General features: G+C 48.3%; 1 protein-coding gene across 1 annotated transcript in view; it reads left to right on the forward strand.

Annotated features, from left to right (window-relative positions):
* Positions 1–5,100, forward strand: part of eipr1 (EARP complex and GARP complex interacting protein 1) — a 61,359-nt gene extending 56,259 nt beyond the window's left edge. Inside the window, exons 8-9 of the mRNA XM_085342957.1 lie at positions 2,264–2,431; positions 4,817–5,100. Of these exons, the coding sequence (XP_085199083.1) occupies positions 2,264–2,431; positions 4,817–4,991 (343 nt within the window). The 3' untranslated portion in view covers positions 4,992–5,100. The remainder of the gene's footprint in view (positions 1–2,263; positions 2,432–4,816) is intronic.
* Positions 5,101–18,919: the final 13,819 nt, after the last annotated feature.

The following is an 18,919-nucleotide window of genomic DNA, read 5'->3' on the forward strand; positions in this document are numbered from 1 at the left end:
CTGAGCTGCATCCCCGGGCTCGCAGAGAGAGAGCAAGGCGGGAGTCGGAGTGACCAATCAGAGAGAGCGAGGGGAAAGGTGGGGAGGAGAGAAAGAAAGCATCATTTATGATATCATCAGCTCATGAGAAGCTCAGACGTCGGCCGCGAGGAACAGAATCCCCATTGCTGGCACGTGAACGCTCGCAGAGACACACTGTGGAGTCGCCGTGTTTACCGCATGATGGGTGTGGGCGCGAGTGCGTGAACGAGATGGATGCAGGAGCTTCTCGTGTGGTCTCCTCACGCACGATTGGTCCGAGCGTTTGGCTCTCACACGCAGCGCTCTTACAAATACAGGCACAGAGCCCCTCTCTACAAAAAAACACCAAAAACACAGGGATGGGAGGGGCTAATGTAAGACGTTCACCAGTGATTGGTCCTCAGGTTTTGTCACCATGATGTCCTTCCCACTAAGGCGAGCTCAGTTACTGCTGGGAAGCTCTGCGCCGCTCCTCTAAAGCCCGCCTGGCTCCCCGGTGCTGCTGGAAAACTTAGCTCATTTCAGACTGAAGGGGACCTCCTGCTGGTTCAAAGCCCAACATGGTGCCGAGGTCAGACTCAGGTGTGTGGGCGAGTGAAACCACACAGCTGTGAGAGATGATAATATAAGATAAGGAGGAGTCACTTCATCAGTGCGTCTCAGTTTATCGACTCTTTGGGCTTAAAGTCAAATAAATGCGTCAGATTACTTTAAGTGCTTTAGCAATAATACAGATATATTACAGAATATGGATCTATCATAGGCAGAGATGGGCATTAATCTGATTACTTTTTTCAGGTAACGAGTAAAGTAAGGGATTACTATTGCAAAAATGGTAATTAGATTACCGTTACTTTCCCGTAGGAACGCTGTGTTATTGCGTTACTAAAACCGTGATTTTATTGCGAGAGTGTCTCATGACAGTGACGTAAGCGAGTGCGCCGTTAGTGACAACAGCTGTGTGCAGATCAACAGTGGATCATATATCGAGTGCGGGAGAGAGTATGAGCGTGCAGCGTTTAAAGCGTGGAAGTACTGACCTTACTTTGAGTTGAAAAGTGACAAAAACATTAGTGTCCGTTGTGCGTGGGAAGAAAACTTTTTACAGCGAAAAAACCCCTAAACTTCCAAGCAGGCACCGAGTAGCTACCATGTAATGGGAAATTCACAGAGAAACTCGCGGATTCTTCCACTGACCGCCGCGGCACACCTGCACCAGGGTAAACCTCCGCCTACCCACTCCTGCTTTACAGATGAAAATAGAGCAAAAGGACCGCTGAGTCTTTGACTTTATTTTATTTCTGCTGTGTTTTACTTGCATCTATTTGAAAGAGTGAGTGTAAACACACACAAAAAAATAATTATTTTATGTGCTGGAATGTGCAGAAAATAGGTTTAAGTATTAAACAAATTTCTTCCAGTCAGAGAATGTTGCATATAATTAAATTTTTTGCTTGATGCATAAAGTTAAAAGATTAAAACTAATAACACAAGTTTTAAAAAGAGACTTTTCCATTTGATTACATTGTGTATGATGGATTATGCAGAAAAAGTAGAATTGGGCTGAAAGATCTATCGCTTTATCACCTATTCAGGTTGTAAATCGTGTTTTTAAGAAGTAACTAAGTAATTAATTACTGATTATAAGTAATCAGTAAAGTAACGGGATTACTTTTTGGGGGAAGTAATTGGTAATTAGTTACTGATTACTTTTTTCAAGTAACTTGACCAACACTGATCATAGGTATGTTACAGTGTACGCTGTATGAAGTTATGTTATGAATATACAATAACTGTAAGTGTTTACAGGCTGCAGCTGTAGTGAGTGCGACCGAAATACACTTCACACCAGACTCACTGGGAGCGGAGGCGGAGCCTCTGATGCCATGTTTTCATATTTGGTCTGCGGTGAGCTGTCTGAAAGATGGATGTGGGTCTGGGGGTGTGGCTTGTTAAAGCTCCATCATGAGTGAGTCGGCTGCAGGGCGTGTAGCTGTGAGCGATTATAACATGAGAGCAGCCTCCCTCAGAGCCTCGGTCACAGTGGAAACGTGCGTGCAGGCGGCTGTGACTGATCCAGGTGATCGCCTGGATCTTACCTGTGCTGTAGGGGAGGGGCCTGCTGGCGGGTGGTTCTGGGAGACCCTGTTTGGAAGTGCAGCGAGGTCGTAAAAAGCACCACTCTTAATCTAACCAGCGCCTCGGTGTGTGTGTGTGTGTGTGTGTGTGGGTGTGGCATCAGGGTTTGGAGCGTCCGCTACAACCACAGCCACGACCAGCTGGTGTTGACGGCCAGCAGCGACAGCCGCCTCATCCTCTCCAACATGGTGTCCATCTCCTCGGAGCCATTTGGACATCTGGTGGATGACGAGGAGCTCAGCGAGGGGGAGGAGCTTCACCAGGAGGACAAGTAAGAGAGAACACTGCCTTTGACTTCAGACAGGTCACATGACTTTGATGGAACACTGCAAAACCTTGGGTTAGGGGTCAGAGGTTAGCCGCCGTAGGCTTAAAGCTCGCCGTACCTGCAGCGGCGTCTGAGTGACTGTGACTAACCTAACGCAGCCGTCGGGGGCACGGCACGCTTCCCGCCGCCTTCAGGGTCCGTTTGGTTTTGGACGGCCTTCTTATTAACACGCTATTATTTCCTCACGTGACCTCTGTTGGTGTGAGAGGAGGGAGGGTGGACACCTGTGCAAACAGCCATCAGCTGCAGGTGATCTGTACGTGCGTGGGCGGGGTTTAAAGGTGTTTGATCGGCGCTGCTATCATGTTATTTCCTTCTCCACACCTCCTTTAAACATGATCAGGTGCAACTTTATTATTCTGGATTCACATCTTTGAGTTTTCCCCAGGCCCTCGTGAACTCTGACCTCTGTGCCGATGCTGCGATGTTATCCTTCACATCAGCTCTGTGTAAAGGCACGCTGTCAGGAGCCCATCAGGAGCCTGATGACGCGAGCGCGGCATATTCTGAGCGCGTTATTTGATAATCATCCTCTCAGATGAAAGCTGATGGGCTGAACTCTCCGGCTCTGCGGCGCTCGCGGTGATAAAAGTGGAAACATTAAAAATGCGTTGCTGTCAAACACTTCAGGAGTTTTTCTCCGTGGCGTTTAGAGCTGATTCCCACACAGCAGGGAGATCGTCTGTAATGGTTCCAAACCTGCCACCGTCCTCCATCCATTACGCTCCCAGTCCCCCTCTCAGCCTCGGCCGCCGCCTCTCATCGTCAATGACCGACTCTCATCCACAATTATCAGCTCTCCTTCCTAATCACCAGCACTCAGCTCCAGTTTGAACCCTCCCACTGCAGCCGCTGACCCTCTCGTCTGTGCGCTGCGTGTCCACTCCACAGTTCCTCCCGTGGGTTTGTGGGTATTTTTTTCAGACTGTACATTTTGTTTCTGGTGAAAAGGATATGTGTACAGTCTTACTGTCGAACCGTGAAGGCAAACCTCACGGCGTGTGCAGGAATTAGACTCGACCATAAAGATAATAATAATGACAGAGGCTTGATTGTGGGCGGGGCTTGGGGAGCTTCAGTCACACTAGACCAAAAAGAGGACGGCGACCTCCCTGCAACCGCAACGATCTGACAGACTGCTGTGACTGCTACGTTCATCGCCGTGGCGCTCCGTCTGCTGCGCAGCGTTTAGCTCACAGCCTGACTGAAAACATGAACACAGGCCACAAAGACCCTGACGAGCGTGCACGTGCAGGCTGCAGAGGCGTGCCTGGTGACATCATCAGCGTACCTGCTGCTCCCCTGAAACAGTCAAATGTCACGGCGGTGTCCATCCAATGACACGAGACCTAAACCCTCCGGTCCGTTAGACTAACTGGCGCCGGGCTGAGTATTTATCAGACGCGCTCGTCCCCGTTTCTCCTCCTGATGGATCCGCACGAGTGATGAGCTGAGGAGTGATTTTATTTCGGGGCACAGCCCGGAGGGAGCCGCTCGAGCCGGCGTGAAACGGTTAACGTGAAATATGATGTCAGGATTTCCCCTCAGGAGCGCTAACAGCGGCGGGCTTGGGAGGAAGTGGGGACGGCGCTAACGCTGAAGTCTGATTTAGTCTGTGCGGCGGCAGGAAGAGAGCGCTGCTTTACAGCTCAGCCACCATCATCTCAGGTCGAGACAGGAAGTGACCTCACAGACACTCAGCAGCTCATCTTTTTTTAAGTCGGGAGAATCTCCAAACGTCTGCGTGCTCACGACCATAAAGTCGCGTTGTGCGTATTTTTCCTGCATTATTGATTTTATTGCTGTGTTATTATATTTAGGTACAAACAGGCGTTCGTACCATGAACACGAGTCGATAAAAGAATTAAACACACAGGCGATGGAGGGAGGAACGCTCACGTCACACGGCGACCTGAGTGAACGACGCCGGGATGCCGATTCCTCCAATTCTGAATAGGTTTAAGGTTCCCTGAAGGTTTGAGTCGATGAAGCCGGGAACGCTGAGGTTCACATCAGAACGGTCGCGGGTTCGAACCTCGCAGGTCAAAGGTGCCTTGCTCTGACTGATGGCGACAGATTTGCTCCTCCAGCGTTCAGAGCAGCGTCTCTGTCGGCACTCGTGGTGCTGATGCTGCTGCTGACCTCATGATGCTTGTTTCTATGGATACTGCCCATCATTGTGTTGGAAACATTATCTAAGTCAACCTTTCAGTGAAAATAAGACAAATGAGGCTGCCTGGTATTTCACAGCTCACCTGTGTGTGTGTGTGTGTGTGTGTGTGTGTGTGTGTGTGTGTGTGTGTGTGTGTGTGTGTGTGTGCGCCGCAGGGGTAAGGAGCCGCTGAAAGACAGCGTGGTGTCCACCTACGAGGAGCACGAGGACAGCGTGTACGCGGCGGAGTGGTCATCGGCCGACCCGTGGCTCTTTGCTTCACTCAGTTATGACGGACGGCTCGTCATCAACAGAGTCCCGCGCGCCCTCAAATACCGCATCCTGCTCTGAGCGGGGTCGTGCTGCCTGTGTGTGTGTGTGTGTGTGTCTGTGTGTGACAGGCTGTGTTGATGCTGACCACTGTAAAAAATATCTGTGTTGCTTAGAAGTAAAAACTGGTCGTTGGATGAAGTTTGTGTTTGTGTGCTTCTTTAACGTTGGCTGTGACGTCAGTGGGCGGGGTCACAGGTACGCAGGGCTACAGATCCAAACACGGCTGAGACGGCGCCGTCTTTTCTTCGTGACAACAAATCTTTAACAAAAGTGTTGTTTAGTTCTTGTCATAATTTCAGCATGTAAGCTAGTTTTAGTCTAAACTCGACTCAGTTTAATTAAAGGTGTAAAAGTTACAAAACACACCACACGTCTTAACAATGCGATGTCATTAAGCAGTGATGTCACTGTGGCTACCTCCATCTTTTATATACAGTCTGTGGTTTTGGCCCATCAGCGCACCAGCATCAGAACAGGAAATATTTCCGCTTCCTCTAACTTCGGTCCTCGCTCCCCTGCCGCCCACGCCGTAGTCCTCCCCTCTCTGTGGATTCGTACAGTGTGTGCCGAGGCCGATCGATGGCGGCGACAGTTCAGACGGCTCTGACGGGCCTTTTAATTGCAGCTCGACTCCAACCATCACAGCTCCACACACACAATGAAGGAGGAGCCGTGCACTTCATTAGGTATGCCAGTCAGCGCCAGCAGAGCTGTGGCTGAATACTCAACGTATGCATCTGTCTAATCACAGAGGCTGCTCACACACACACTCGGAGGCCTCGTTGCCCCGCAGTCAATTATTAAGAAGAGGGATCAGGGTGGAGATGCAGAGGGACGGTGAGCGTCGCCTCCTTCCTGTCGCGTGCAGACGTGTGAGGGCGAGTGTGACACAGTATGAAATTATGAATGCAGCTTTCTGACCCATCAGTCAATCCGCCTGCTAATAACCGCTGAGTGTTTGCATGCCAATCGATGACAGCACCTTTTTAGTATGCCTGCGACAAATTACATTAGCTGTGATGCATCGATGGTCGATGTGGAGATCTGGATGCGTGCTGACAGCGTGAATAACCTGCATCATATTTGGCTGCTATTTACAGCCTGCGGCGTTTTCCCGGCCAAGAACACGTGATGTCAGCTGGTGGGTGAAGCAGGGATCTGTCATTACCCTCCAACATCAAACCGCTCACGTGCTTTCTCACACTTAATCCTCTTCTTCAGAGCGGTTCTGTTTCCAGAATCAAACTCTGAGCCTCCTCCGAGTCAAACGCCACCCAGAGTCTGTGGCTGTTCTGCCAGCATCAAGATCCAGCTCCACCTGCTCCACCATCGTCCGCACCAGTTTGGAGGGCATCAGCGAGGATCACCAAAGGTCTTCTGACTGAGGGGCTGTCAGATTCTCACGATGTGATCATAGTATGACATCACCAACAAAGAGACACCGAGCCATCCTTCAAAAGGAAAACCACCGAATCCTGAGAATGCCGTGACGTGGACACAGGCCGTCCCTGGATCCTTTGGTTCATATAAGAACAAAAAGGCACCGGGACAAAGCCAAGACCTCCACCAAAGACCAGAAACCACGCTTGTTACCCGAGAGTGGGAAGGTCTTTCAAACTGGAAGGGTGATGTCACGGTCAGCTCAGCCAATAGTTATAGAGCCGATGATGCAAAGACAGGACACAAGGAGAACATGGAAGCTCGTTCCAGGTCTGGGGACGAGTTCACTGAAGGAAAGGAGGCAGATCCTGGTGAGTCCACAGAGATTTCCAACGGAGAACGACGCTGATTCAGGGCGCTCAGAGGGCTTTTTTCCCAGAGGGGGAAGTTGATGGTGACATTTAGATATTTACTTTTACTTCCTGTGTCTCGTCCACCATGATTAGCGTCAGCTGTGTTTGTTTCCTGTTATATCAGTGCGTCACAGCCTCAGCTCCTCGTCGTGCTCTTTGTTTCCTGCCTGTGAGCGTTTCTGCCATGTCGGCCTCCTGCAGCAGAGTGACGTCTTAGTTCTTGGTTATTTAACTGCGCTGTGTCCACATCCACACGCCTCACGACAAAGACGACCGAAGCTCAAACAGCCAAACTGCAACTCCACCGCCTCCCCGAGTGACCTCTGTGTGACCTCTGTGTGACCTCTGTGTATTAGTCTGTTCAGTCTGTCCATCTAAGCGCCTTTGGGCTGTGGATCCTGAGATTCTCATGATGGATACGGCATGTGTGATGATGTCATGATGATGTCATGACATCATGGACCAGCGGCTTGTTGAATCTGAGCCAATGAGAATTAAGGCAGCTGTGTTCACTTATTGGTGTGAAGCTGATGTCTCCCATCCTGAAGCTGCTCCTCGACACGAATGGAGTGCTGCAGGTCACGTGACCGAGGCGCTGTACGCGGTGGCCACCTGGGCCTCCTCGGGTCGCGACCCTTTTGACCCTGATGCGACGTGACAGCATTGCTGTGGCTGCCGGGAGCCTCATGCGTGCTAGTGCAGTCACTCAGGAGACGGGGATAACCGCTGAAATATTCACGACGCCGGGAAACGGGACGCCGTTTTCTCCGCACCTATGACAGAAGTATGTTTTTGAAGCTTCTGCAATCAAACCGAGGAGGAAACTGCCACAGAGACGTGATGACTGCACGTCTTTGTTCCTCCTGCAAATACCACGCGTGCCGTCTGCTGCGTGTGTCATGTGTTACACAGGAAATGCTCCTGAAACACAAGTGTTTGCCTTGAATGGAGGTAATTGTACCTGAGGGTCACCCGGGCGTCGTCCTCCGAGGGTGGAGGCGGAATTAGATTGGGCTGCTGTGGAAATGAAATTTTAAAAAATGGGATTTCATTTAATTATTTATTCATGTCAGCAATGCGATATGGAGCCACCTGGGGTGTTTGTGTGTGTGTTATGAGCGTGAGCGCGAGCGGGGCTTTCAGGTGATTATTACCTCTGAGAGTTCGACTCATTTGCATGGAAGAGAATTTATGTGACCCCTCGAAATGAAAATTATGCACAAACACGGCGCTCTCTGCAGGAAGACAGAGCGACGGAGAGCAGGAGAGACTTCAGAGGTCTGAGGAAGGCGCCCGCGGGAGCAGACAAACGTACGTTCACCATTATTTATGTGCGCAGAAGAAGAAGGAGAGGCCACGCGTGGTCCTCCGGGGCTTCACGGCGAGCTCACTGATACTCGTGCAGATCCCGCTTTTACGTTTGTGCTTTTAAAAGCGCTTCGCTGTGAATCCTGAGCCGCACGCTGCAAAGCAACGCGAAGGGGGATGATCATTTTTCAAGATGGTGCCCCCCGCCCCCGAAACCCAGAGATGAGCCTTTGGACGACTGAAAGTAAACAAAGGGTTTGAAATGTGCGGGGATTTTCTGTACAGGGGAAGAAATCTGTTAGACGCTAACCTCCTTGCACCCAGCTGCTGGGAGCTCTTTGTTGGGACTCTCAGGCTCTTAGTGCCACTGAAACGCGGTCCCATCACTTTTGATGTTAGCTCAGAGCGTGCGAGGATAGCTACTTAACACTGACAACCACCCTGTAGTCGGGGAAAAGCTCCTGTGTGTGCCGTAAGCTACTTATTTACCATCCTATCGCTTCCGGAGGAGATAAAGTGCTTTAGAACTGAGACTATTAAGCCATCAAAATTACAGGAGGAGTCTGTATTTAGGTTTAGAAGGAAGCCCTTACAGTCCACTGTGGCCCACTGTGGGTTTCCCAGCACTTTAAAACTGTATGGACCTTTTGTTGGGACACGTATTAGTGCCTGAAGCTGTTTCTCCAGTCTCTGTGACTCTTCTGTCCTCCAGCCTGCTGTCAGGAGCGCCCTCGGCCCGGCTCGTAGCCTCGGTGCTCGTCATTGTCCGGCTTTGTCTGGCTGACCGACCCTCCTTTCTTCCAGGGTGAAAGGGACCACAATGGATGATGAGCTATAGCACTGCGGCGTGCGCCCACCTCCCTTCTCCCACCTTGCTGTTCTTCAATTATTGAACAAGCACACAGAGTAGATCCAGGGTTATTTATGGGCCTCGCTACCACGACGCACATGTAATTACCTCTCAAACGGCGTAATTGCGCTCATTTCTCATGTCCAGTGCCGACACTCGCCCCCCTGTGCCCTCGTGGTGTCTCCATGGAGATTGAGAGGCGGTTGCTGTTGAAGGACATCACGGGTCATAGGTTGAATGTTGGATTGGATTATTTGATGGTAGGTTGGAGAGGAGAAGCTGCTTGTTCATATGTTACAATAAAACGATTGTTTTTTCTCCCTCGACTTGTGCACGTGCATCTGTGCAGGCAGAGGTCTGTAAACTGTTGAAATCACCAAGTTTGGTTTGTTTCTTCTTTTTTCTGGTTTTAATCTTTAAAGTGATTTGTTTGTGATCTGCGGTCTGCCGATCGAAACACGTCCACGCCACGAGCCGTGCAGCTCTGCAGGTTTCTGCAGCTGTAGTTCACGTCCATACGCAGGTTCTCTGTTACTTCAAACACATTTAACACGACTTCACACACTCACACAAAAATCACTCATTAACAGATACCATTGTTAATGTCACTGAACATAAAGAAGGATTACTTTTTGTCAGATATCAAGTCAAACCAGCCATAAGACGCCTTCTTACCTGTGGGGCATTATGAGTCCATTATATCTGCCGTGATTCGTCTCATCGTGCACAGGTCAGTTTTTCTAACCTTGCTTTAAACTTATTAATAATGTTGATTAAATAAATGAACCTACTGAGCCTAATGTTCAATAGTAAGGTTAAATATATTTTAATCCACATCCAGACATTTATCCTGGCTGGAGACAAAGAGGTACAATCATCATAATGATTGTAACTGCTTTGGTTTGTAGCATCTGTCATTGATTCAATTATTTACTACAAATAAAAAGTGTGTTTCTTTACTGTGTTTGTAGAAACTGTGTGATCGAGGCTGCTAAATGAATGTACACTGTTTTGACACAAAATACATGAATACCATACAATCTTTACACGTTCATATGCTTTATAAAAGTATGTTTCAACTGTCACCGAAGGGTTTCACAAATATTTTAAGTACTGGCAAGTTTTATGACTGGTGCAGCCGTACCATTCTGTACCATTAACTGAGACGGTCAGGGCAAATAGCAGAGACAGGAGGATTCAATCTTTTGTAGTTCACTGGGCAAGCACTGCCTGCCTTGCTTGCCCTGACAGAACCCCAACTTCCTCACAGATGTCAAGCCGTCTGTTATTATTTAAACATTAGATCAGGGGTCCCCAATCCCAGTCCATGAGGGTTGAGGAGGTCATTTATCAATTTAAATCGGCTGTGATGGATCAGGGACACATCTAAAACCTGCAGGGACACCGGTCCTCGTGGACTGGGATTGGGCACGCCTGCATTAGATAGATTCTAATGTTTAATAGGTTAAATATATTTACTCAACATCACTAAAACATTTATCCTGGCTGGAGATAAGAAAGTATACTATTTTCTTAGTGATGATGTCAGTGGTGTTTCACTGTTAATCATGGTGCAAAAACGATAAATCTCAAAATTCAACATTGATTCAATTAAACGCGACTATCAGGTTTAATTTGTTGGATTCCTGTCGATCATCACTTTCTGTATTATTTCAATCATAATTGAGTGTGTAAAAGTGAATTTTCATCCATGTTCAGTGAAACTTTAATGAATTTTCAGTTAGAGAAATTAGATTCAGTTAGTTTTTAATTCATGTCTATTTTTAGATTTCACTGGGCATGCTCTGCCTGCCATGCTTGCCCCGAGGGAACCCCACTAACATGGAAAAACTGTCTGATACCAACATACTTGGTGAACCTTAGTTTGCTTCATTGCTAAAAAATACTGTGTCCACATGCTTTTGTCCCTTTTTTCTTATCACATGCCAGAAAAAAATCTTAACAAACCAAAATTCTTCATATAACATGAATTAATTATTTTTGTTTTCGCCTTGAACCAGCTAGAAATACACGCAACATCCTCCTTGTGCTTCCCTTTGTGACCTCAGCTTTTGGATGTGAGGCTGATTGACTAATGATTGAAGTGACTGCTGAGTTCGTCACTGGCATCCCGGCAATACAGAGTGACAGTTTGTATGTGTTTGATCAATGGTGCATAGCTCGGGGACAGAGCGAGAGCAGGGGCTACGGCGACTCTCAAACCTCTTTGTCAATCAAACGGCCCTCGAACGGCACCCCATGAAATCCATTAAAACCAATTTAGCCCGAGCTGCACAGCTCAGAGCTCCATGAACGCTCAGCCCATGGTGAATTAATGATGGATTTTCAAAACTTTGGTGATTTGAGCTGATTGCTGAGTATTATTTCCACGACCTGGTGTGTCATTCATTATTATGTGTTGAAAAGCGCTCTCAGTGAGGGATCGCTCAACATCAAGTCCATACAGGCTGATCTGATTTTAAAAACTGTGTTTTTTGTTCCATTTCCTTTGCTCTTACAAAATAATTCTGCTGTTCTGTCGAGTGAGGGGATGGGCTGATTGATGGACCGACTTCCTTTTGATTCCCCCCCGGTAACATTCTTCTGACTCAGAAACTATTTCTATAAAGTGCTGCTGCTTCTGGACTGTAACTTATTTACCTGTCCAAAAGGTAAAACTTTCACCTCACTTAGAGCTCAGTCTATTGATCGTTAAAGCTCTGACAGGTACAAAAATACGGATTTGATTTGAAATGTTAGGGCTCTCAGGAAGTCGAAAATCAGAAAATCCAACAAATGTACAAAACTTGGGCGAACACAAAAGAAAAAATGTCACAGGTGACTCTTTGAAAGTGTAATCGTTTCTATCTTGATAGAAACAGCAGGATTATATACAAACATGTTGTCATATTTCCTGCTTCCTGTTCCACTGAGCTCGATGTTCATGCTGCAGATGGTTTCAAACACTCACTGAATCACAGTTTTTCTACTCATGGATCTGTATGACGTCCCAGAGAGGGGATATCTCTATTAAGGTTGTCCCAGAAGCCCCACCCATTATGAAGGCCGGGCAATCAGAACGTTGGCTTAAAGGAGGGAGGAGCTTGTTTCAGACGAAGCATGAACTGAGGCCCAGAATCAGATAAAGAAGGATTATTGTGAGCTGTGAGTCGTACAAAGCTGCTCTGGTCCACCAATGACAAATTAGAGCAGACTTGATCTACTTTAAAGCAAAGGTCGAGTTTGCAGATGCGTTTGGTCCTAAAGGAGACCGAATGTCTGCCCTGTAACTATCTGTTGTGTTTTTGTAGCTCCAGGGTCTCGGGGGTGGGCAGCAACACCCTCACCTCCACCTGTCCACAGGGGACAGCCAGGTGTTCCCAGATGGGAGACACCTTCCTTCCTTTTTTCCTGTTTGCATTTCCACAGCTAGCAGCAGCTCAGCATCACGTCTTGTGCTCTTTTATTTTCTCCTGATCCAGTTTCCGCCTCGTCTCCTTTCCCCTCACGCTCCTTCACTGCCTCGTGGCAAGTGGAGGGGAAACCGGAGGCTGATGAGCCACATGTCATATTTGCTCCGTCACATATGAGGCTAATAAAGCCAGCTTCAGTCTCTGTTTTCTTTCATTTTTAAGGCTAACACAAGGAGGGTTCACTGATGTTTGCACTGCACTGTTGAAGTGTTGCACCGGTCAACCTCTGTCTGGACCCGTGACACGCAGCAGGAGGTCAAACAGGCAGGAAAACGTGAGCTCGAATGACTGCAGACCCACAAACAAGTATGTACATATTGTACAAATGACCCCAGAGTCTTCTGGATGGCGCCCTCCAAAAACGCCGTATGAAAACGGTGTTGCAGCATCACCAGCCTCAGCTCGCTGCAGCTGCAGCCTGTTCATGTTAAACACACGTGGCCTGAAACTGAAACTCTTCTCGCTGCTCTGATGAATGAACTGCGGACATTTCCTGTCCAGCCTTCGCTTCAGCCTCGGCTCCTGTTTTGGTTTATTCAGGTGAATAAATCTGGCGATACCTTTTTCTCATGTGAGCTAACATACTGTATTCTGCACGTTACCTGCTCTCAGTGCTTCTCCTCGTCTGTGCTGCACGCACACACCGCTGCGTGACTGTCATAGCGCTGACGCACTGATGCATGTGGATGAGCTACCAGGCAGCAGGGCTGTGTGCGTGCGTGCGTGCGTGCGTGCGTGCGTGCGTGTGTGTGTGTGTCCTCCTCTGACCCCCCGGCTGTTCCTCTGTCATGCTGCTCTCTCTCTCCTCCTTGCTCACTCGCTCATATCAGACATGTCATCTGCCGCAGAGCGCTCGGACACACTCGTGGGAGCCGCCTGACCCAGATCTGTCTTCTTTGCCCAGTTGACCACACACACACACACACACACACACACACACACACACACACACTTGACATTTGGGTCTCTGACAGGACATCAGGTGAGGACAGAGGAGCCCAGGTGACGGAGAGAAGCAGTGAACCTTTGCTGTGATATCGGCCCTGTGAGCCCGTGAACACGCTCACGCTCGTCTCCACGCCGTGTTTGCCTGTCAGGAATGGAGGCACTCTTTTTTTTCGTGGCTTTGGAGGCCTGACTCAGAGGCGTGTTTGTTATTTGTCCTCCTTTGAACAGCCAATCAGGAAGTGGATGACGGGATGTTGTCATTACATCCGGTTTGTGCATTTACACTTGTTTACTTTTAGATTTGGTTTTCATTCCAGTTCTTTCTGGTCACTGATCCTTCGATCACAGATGATCAGGTTGTACGGACGCCCTGTTTTCTTAAAAGCAACAATGCATGTAAAGAATGTGCCGGGTGAGCACATTTAGAGTCGAATAAAAAGTAAGATTAATGTTAGTGTTGATGATTTTAAACCGCTTGACTTATTGACAGGCGATGCTGGATTTATGGAACTCAAAGTTTCTGATGCTGTGCCAAAAACTCTTCGCCTCCATTTAAACTGCTGTAACGTGATGAAGTCAGATATCTCTCCTTAACGCCATCGAGTCGTTCTGAGCCCCTAAGAACAACCGTATCACGGGGCACAGCTTTAATATAGATCCTTTATTTATCCGCGTAAAAAGTCTGATTCCAGAGAGCTCGGATCACCAGGGCAGCAACAGCAATCACAGCCCCATAACGATATTTAAACTGCGCTGCAGACACAAAAACACAGAGGTAACATGGGTCATTTCAAAGATATTAGACCTAAAACTGACACGGAAACACTGGAATTCACTTTCCGGCACTACAGCGGCCCTCAGAGCGCAGCGGCCCCGGGGTCTTTCACACATTACTTGTTAACCTTTCTCACCACAGACGCACTGCCGTCACCGAGGAGGGTGCAAAAAGACTTCTGCTGTTAGAGGAGGTGTTGGGAACACGGCATGCCTCTGGAAACACGTTCCTGCTGAGTTTACGGGATTGGTCACTCCTGTCGGGAATGCTTATTGGCGAACAAATTTCCTGGATGATCCCTTTTCTGACTCTTCCCATGATCAGGTGCTTCGTAATGGAGCGTCGTAAACTTTTCCTCACTTTTAGTTTATTTTCTATAAAAATCCAGAAACTTTGACATCAGGACTGCCGCTTTATGTTCTTTAGGCGTTGTGTTTCGGCTCGACGTACACCTCGGCAGCAGACTCGCCGGCGACCAACAGGTAAGGCGTAGGTGTTCGTCAGTCACACGGCGCCCCGTGAAATCCATTAAAACTCATTTGCCCGGCTCAGAGCTCCATGAACGCTCAGCTCTGGTGAATTAATGATGGATTTTCAAACTTTAGTGGTTTCTCTTGATTGCTGAGCCTTATTATGGAGCCATTCATTACTACATGCTGCAGAGTGCTCTCAGTGAGAGCACAGGCTGCTCTGATATTTAAAAAACACACTTTTTCTCTTTTCTTCACGATGATTTTTCTGCTCCGGGACTGAAAGTTTCGATGTGAGGAACCTGCTGCGTGCCACCAAACCACAGATCTTCCTCGGGAGGAGGCGGGAGCTCCTCCTCATCCTCGTTTGGTGCAGCGTGCGTTGCTCAGAGACTCTCGAGAGCATGGCTCAGGGTTATTTTTTCACCTGTCATTCAGCATGGGTTTGCTTCTTCAAACAGATCTCTGTCATCTCTCAGCTGCCGGCGCCTCCGTGCAGGTAACGTCACAGATTTACGGCCCGAGAGTTCAAAGCGCCGCCGCCACACAAGTGGGCTAAAGACAGAAACCAGCCTGAAGACGAAGCAGCAGAAACACGACTGAAACGCAGACGCTCGATGGCGTGTGAGGACCACCAGGATTATTCCTCCACCTGTGGCATCACACAAAGGGCCCAAGGAAACGGCTCCTCCCTATCCACTCCAAAAGGCACCTCAGACAAGGATGATTGAATCCGGGACGCACTCTCACTCCAAGATTTCTCGTGGTCTGTTTTCTGGTTTCCACAGCCTCGCTGTGGGATTACGCTCTGCATCGTTAAAGCTAAGAAAGAAACGTGCGAGCACATCGTTGGAAACAGGAGTGGAAAAACAGAAATAAGAGCCACACTGTGGAACCATAATCAACACCACAGTGTAATTATTTTAGCCTCCAGTGTGCATTTACCCCAACACTCAGCTCCTTCTGCAGCCACGTGGTGCTGAGTCATATTAACCCTGATTGTATGTGATGAATATTTGATCAAACTAAATGTAAACGTGTGCCCAGCTCCATTCACACTGTGGGTTTAGTGCAGGAGGGGGTGGAGAAATGATCATCACTTCCTTCAGGTCCGTGGAGTCTGTCCTTTGCCTTTAAGCCTCCACTACCCAGCAAACATGGAGAACATTTCTCCAGGCAAAACAGCAAAACTGGAAATCCACAGAAAACAGAGAAGAAGCATCGACCTTACTGTTGGAATAAAGGCAGAAAGTCTCCAGTTTTCCACGTCTTCCTCTTGTGACAGAAATCTGCTCTGATTTGGACCCGAACATTAAAGTCAGATTCAGTGTCAGAGGTGGAAAAGTGAAAACAGTCGCATCAGCAGCAGATCTCCACCTTTCTATGTCTGGAACGTTTTCATCTTTCTTCTCAAAAATGTTTTCTGCTCCTCGGTCCCAGACTCATAACGTTTTGCCCAGGTGGACCCTCTGTGGTAGCCTATGCCACCAAGTCCAAAACACCAGCCTCACTTCTGGATTCATCTCCGTCTGCACAACAAACATGTACGACCCCGCAGCCATGACACGAGAGGGGAGGGTAACCCCCCGGACAGGTCGCCACTCATTCCTGCTCACACTCACACCTATGTGCAGCTTAAGGTCAGCCGAATCAGCCGATCCTAACTTGGGGCTGGAGTACGCGCAGTGAACCCACGCAGACGCAGGAGGAACGTGCAAACTCGCTGCCTGTTTATCAAACACAGAAAAGCCCAGGATTCAAACCCAGGACCTTCCTGCTGTGAGGCGACAGTGCTAACCACCATGCCCCAATAAACTTAATTCAGTTAAATTCACTTATACAGCGCTAATTCACAACAACAGTTGCGTCAAGGTGCTTTATACTGTAAGGTAAGGACCTACAATAACACAGAGAAACCCCACCAATGAGATTAACCTCTATGAGCGAGCACTCGGCAACAGCAGGAAGGAAAAACTTCCTGTGCGGCTCCTGTGAGGTGGGTGTGGGGGGCGGGGGGGCAGTGGCTGTAATCCTCTCCTCTCCACAGTCAGAGTCACCCTGGCTTCATCGCGTTTGAAGATGGCGATGGTGAAAATGCTTCCAGGTGATGTCACAGTGACCACGTCCATCTTTTATATACAGTCTGTGTTTCGCATGCACAGATGTTTATCTTTCCTGTTTTCTTGAGCAGGAGCGTCTCACGTGCACACAAACTTCCTTTGGTTAGGACGTCCAACAAAGACCCGCAGCAGATGATGACGTGATTTTTTATCGTAACCGGGAGAGACGGTTATTCAACGCTGAAACCTTTCTAAACACAGTTTCCCGTCTCCCTCTGTGAATTAGTGCTGCGCTGAAGCTTCATTCATGCCTGTGACAGTCGACTCTCTGAGGTGCGCCTCCTTTATCTCCACGGCCTCCCTGTTTCTGTGTGTGCGCCTGCTATAATAAGCCTCTCTCTCCATCTCCCTCCCTCCTGCCTTCCAGTTCCACTTCTCTGAGCGATGCGGGTGGAGGAGGAAGTGACCTATATAGGCTGCATCTCTCTCTCTCTTCAGTCTGCTCCAGCTTCCTGCCTCTCCACCGTGTGTGCGTCTGTGTGTGTGCGTGTGCGCATGGTGGAAATGAATAATTCAGCGGATGCCTCAACATGGCCGCCTTCAATAAAACCATCCCCCTTAATGAGTCTTAATGACAGCCACAGCGTGGAGACAATCAAAGTGTGTGTGATTGTGTGTTATTGTACGTGTGTGTGCGTGCAGGCAGTGTGTGGGTGGGTAGGCAGGGCGCAGCGGTGATGCCTGGGTAATGGCGTGCGTGCGTGGCGAGCGCGCCTGCGTGCTTGCAGGTAAGAGCGAGCGCTGCCTTTGCCCCGGGCTCTGTCAGGCTTGCTCTGGGTAATATTACCTGAGACTTTGAAAAGAACATGAAAGCTGACTTCTCAGCAGGGGAGGTGCGAGGAGAAGCTCGCTGGGGTGGAGCAGCTGAGGAGAGGAGCAGCTCGCCTCCCTTCAGCTCTTCAGGCTGTTTGTGGGTTTGAACTCTAAAATGACTTCATCCTTCCTCCTCCTCCTCCAAGTGTGTTCACAGCATCCCTCTGTCTGTTTCCCCTCTTTGACCACTTTATCACGCTGACTGGAGGCTCCTCCTCTTTCAGTTTAGACATTCATGTCTGACAAAAGGGAAAAAACAGCGTCTCGTTTCAGCGATCGTGTTCCCGACAGCTGCGTTCCAACCAAAATATGCATACGACCATAAACACGCCTGCAACGTAAACATGTCTTCTTGACTTTGTTTTTATCATCACGGGCCCTGAAACCTACACTCCTTCTAGAGTCCAGCAGGGGGCGACTCCTCTGAAGTCTGATTGGATAGAAGTCTGAGAACGTGAGCGTCCTGCTCAGCTGATCTGTGAGCTCAGTGATGATGATGAGTTTACGCGTCAGCTGACTTAAGTCTGACTGAAGAAAACATGAAGTTATTTGGGAAATTATGGAGTCAGAGAGTCGCAGAAAGAATTGAAGAAAACTATAAAATACACGCTAGGCTGTAGTGAAATGTCCCCAAAGGGCTCCTGTAGGTATGCAGGTGAGCCATCAATACGTGCAGTTCCTCTAATGTCCACCGGAGGCTCTAAAGCAGAAATTAACATGTTTACAGGCTGATCTCTGTGCCGACGTATGAAAGGCGTGGAGTATTTGTAATGCAGTTTGAGCTGCACAGCACTGTCGCATTCAGCATCTGCATGATGGCAGCTTATAGTTTCAGCCCTGCATCTCTTCAGTAGCTCCTCAGGCCTCATGTCACTGGTTCAGCATCATTGGTTGGTCCGTGTGTAAACTGTATGTATAAAGTAAAAAGCTTAATAACAATAAAGTAATGAACCTGCTCTGGGTTCAGCTGTTTGAATAATGCAGGTATCAGTCAGGGAGGTGACACCGTCACAGCACATGTGATGGATGGTTTTCAGCTTTTTTTTTGCAGATTTTCAGGTCTCAGATTTTTGATTATGTTACTGGCGAGAGTTTTTTGTTCCCTTTAAGAAGCTGACCACGGCGTCACACAGCTGAGGTCTCACCTGTGCTCTTTGCTGTATCGATGTTTGATGAGCGATTATATTTAATGCTGATTTTTAACATGTTAGTTGGAATGAATGTTGTGTTTTTAATCTTTTATTGGTGAGCAGTTTGTTTCGCTGCGTCTGATATTAAGCGAACTATAGAAATACATTTTGGGAACCACACAGTGATAATGAGAATGCTCGATATGATGCAGAGGAGACATTAGTGGCACTGCAGGTTTAATCATGAAAATGTGAGATTTTACCTT

This window comes from Diplotaxodon limnothrissa, linkage group LG19, assembly GCF_057381915.1.
Source record: "Diplotaxodon limnothrissa isolate DT_005_m linkage group LG19, D_limnothrissa_male_GT1.1, whole genome shotgun sequence".
In the NCBI taxonomy this organism is placed as follows: domain Eukaryota; kingdom Metazoa; phylum Chordata; class Actinopteri; order Cichliformes; family Cichlidae; genus Diplotaxodon; species Diplotaxodon limnothrissa.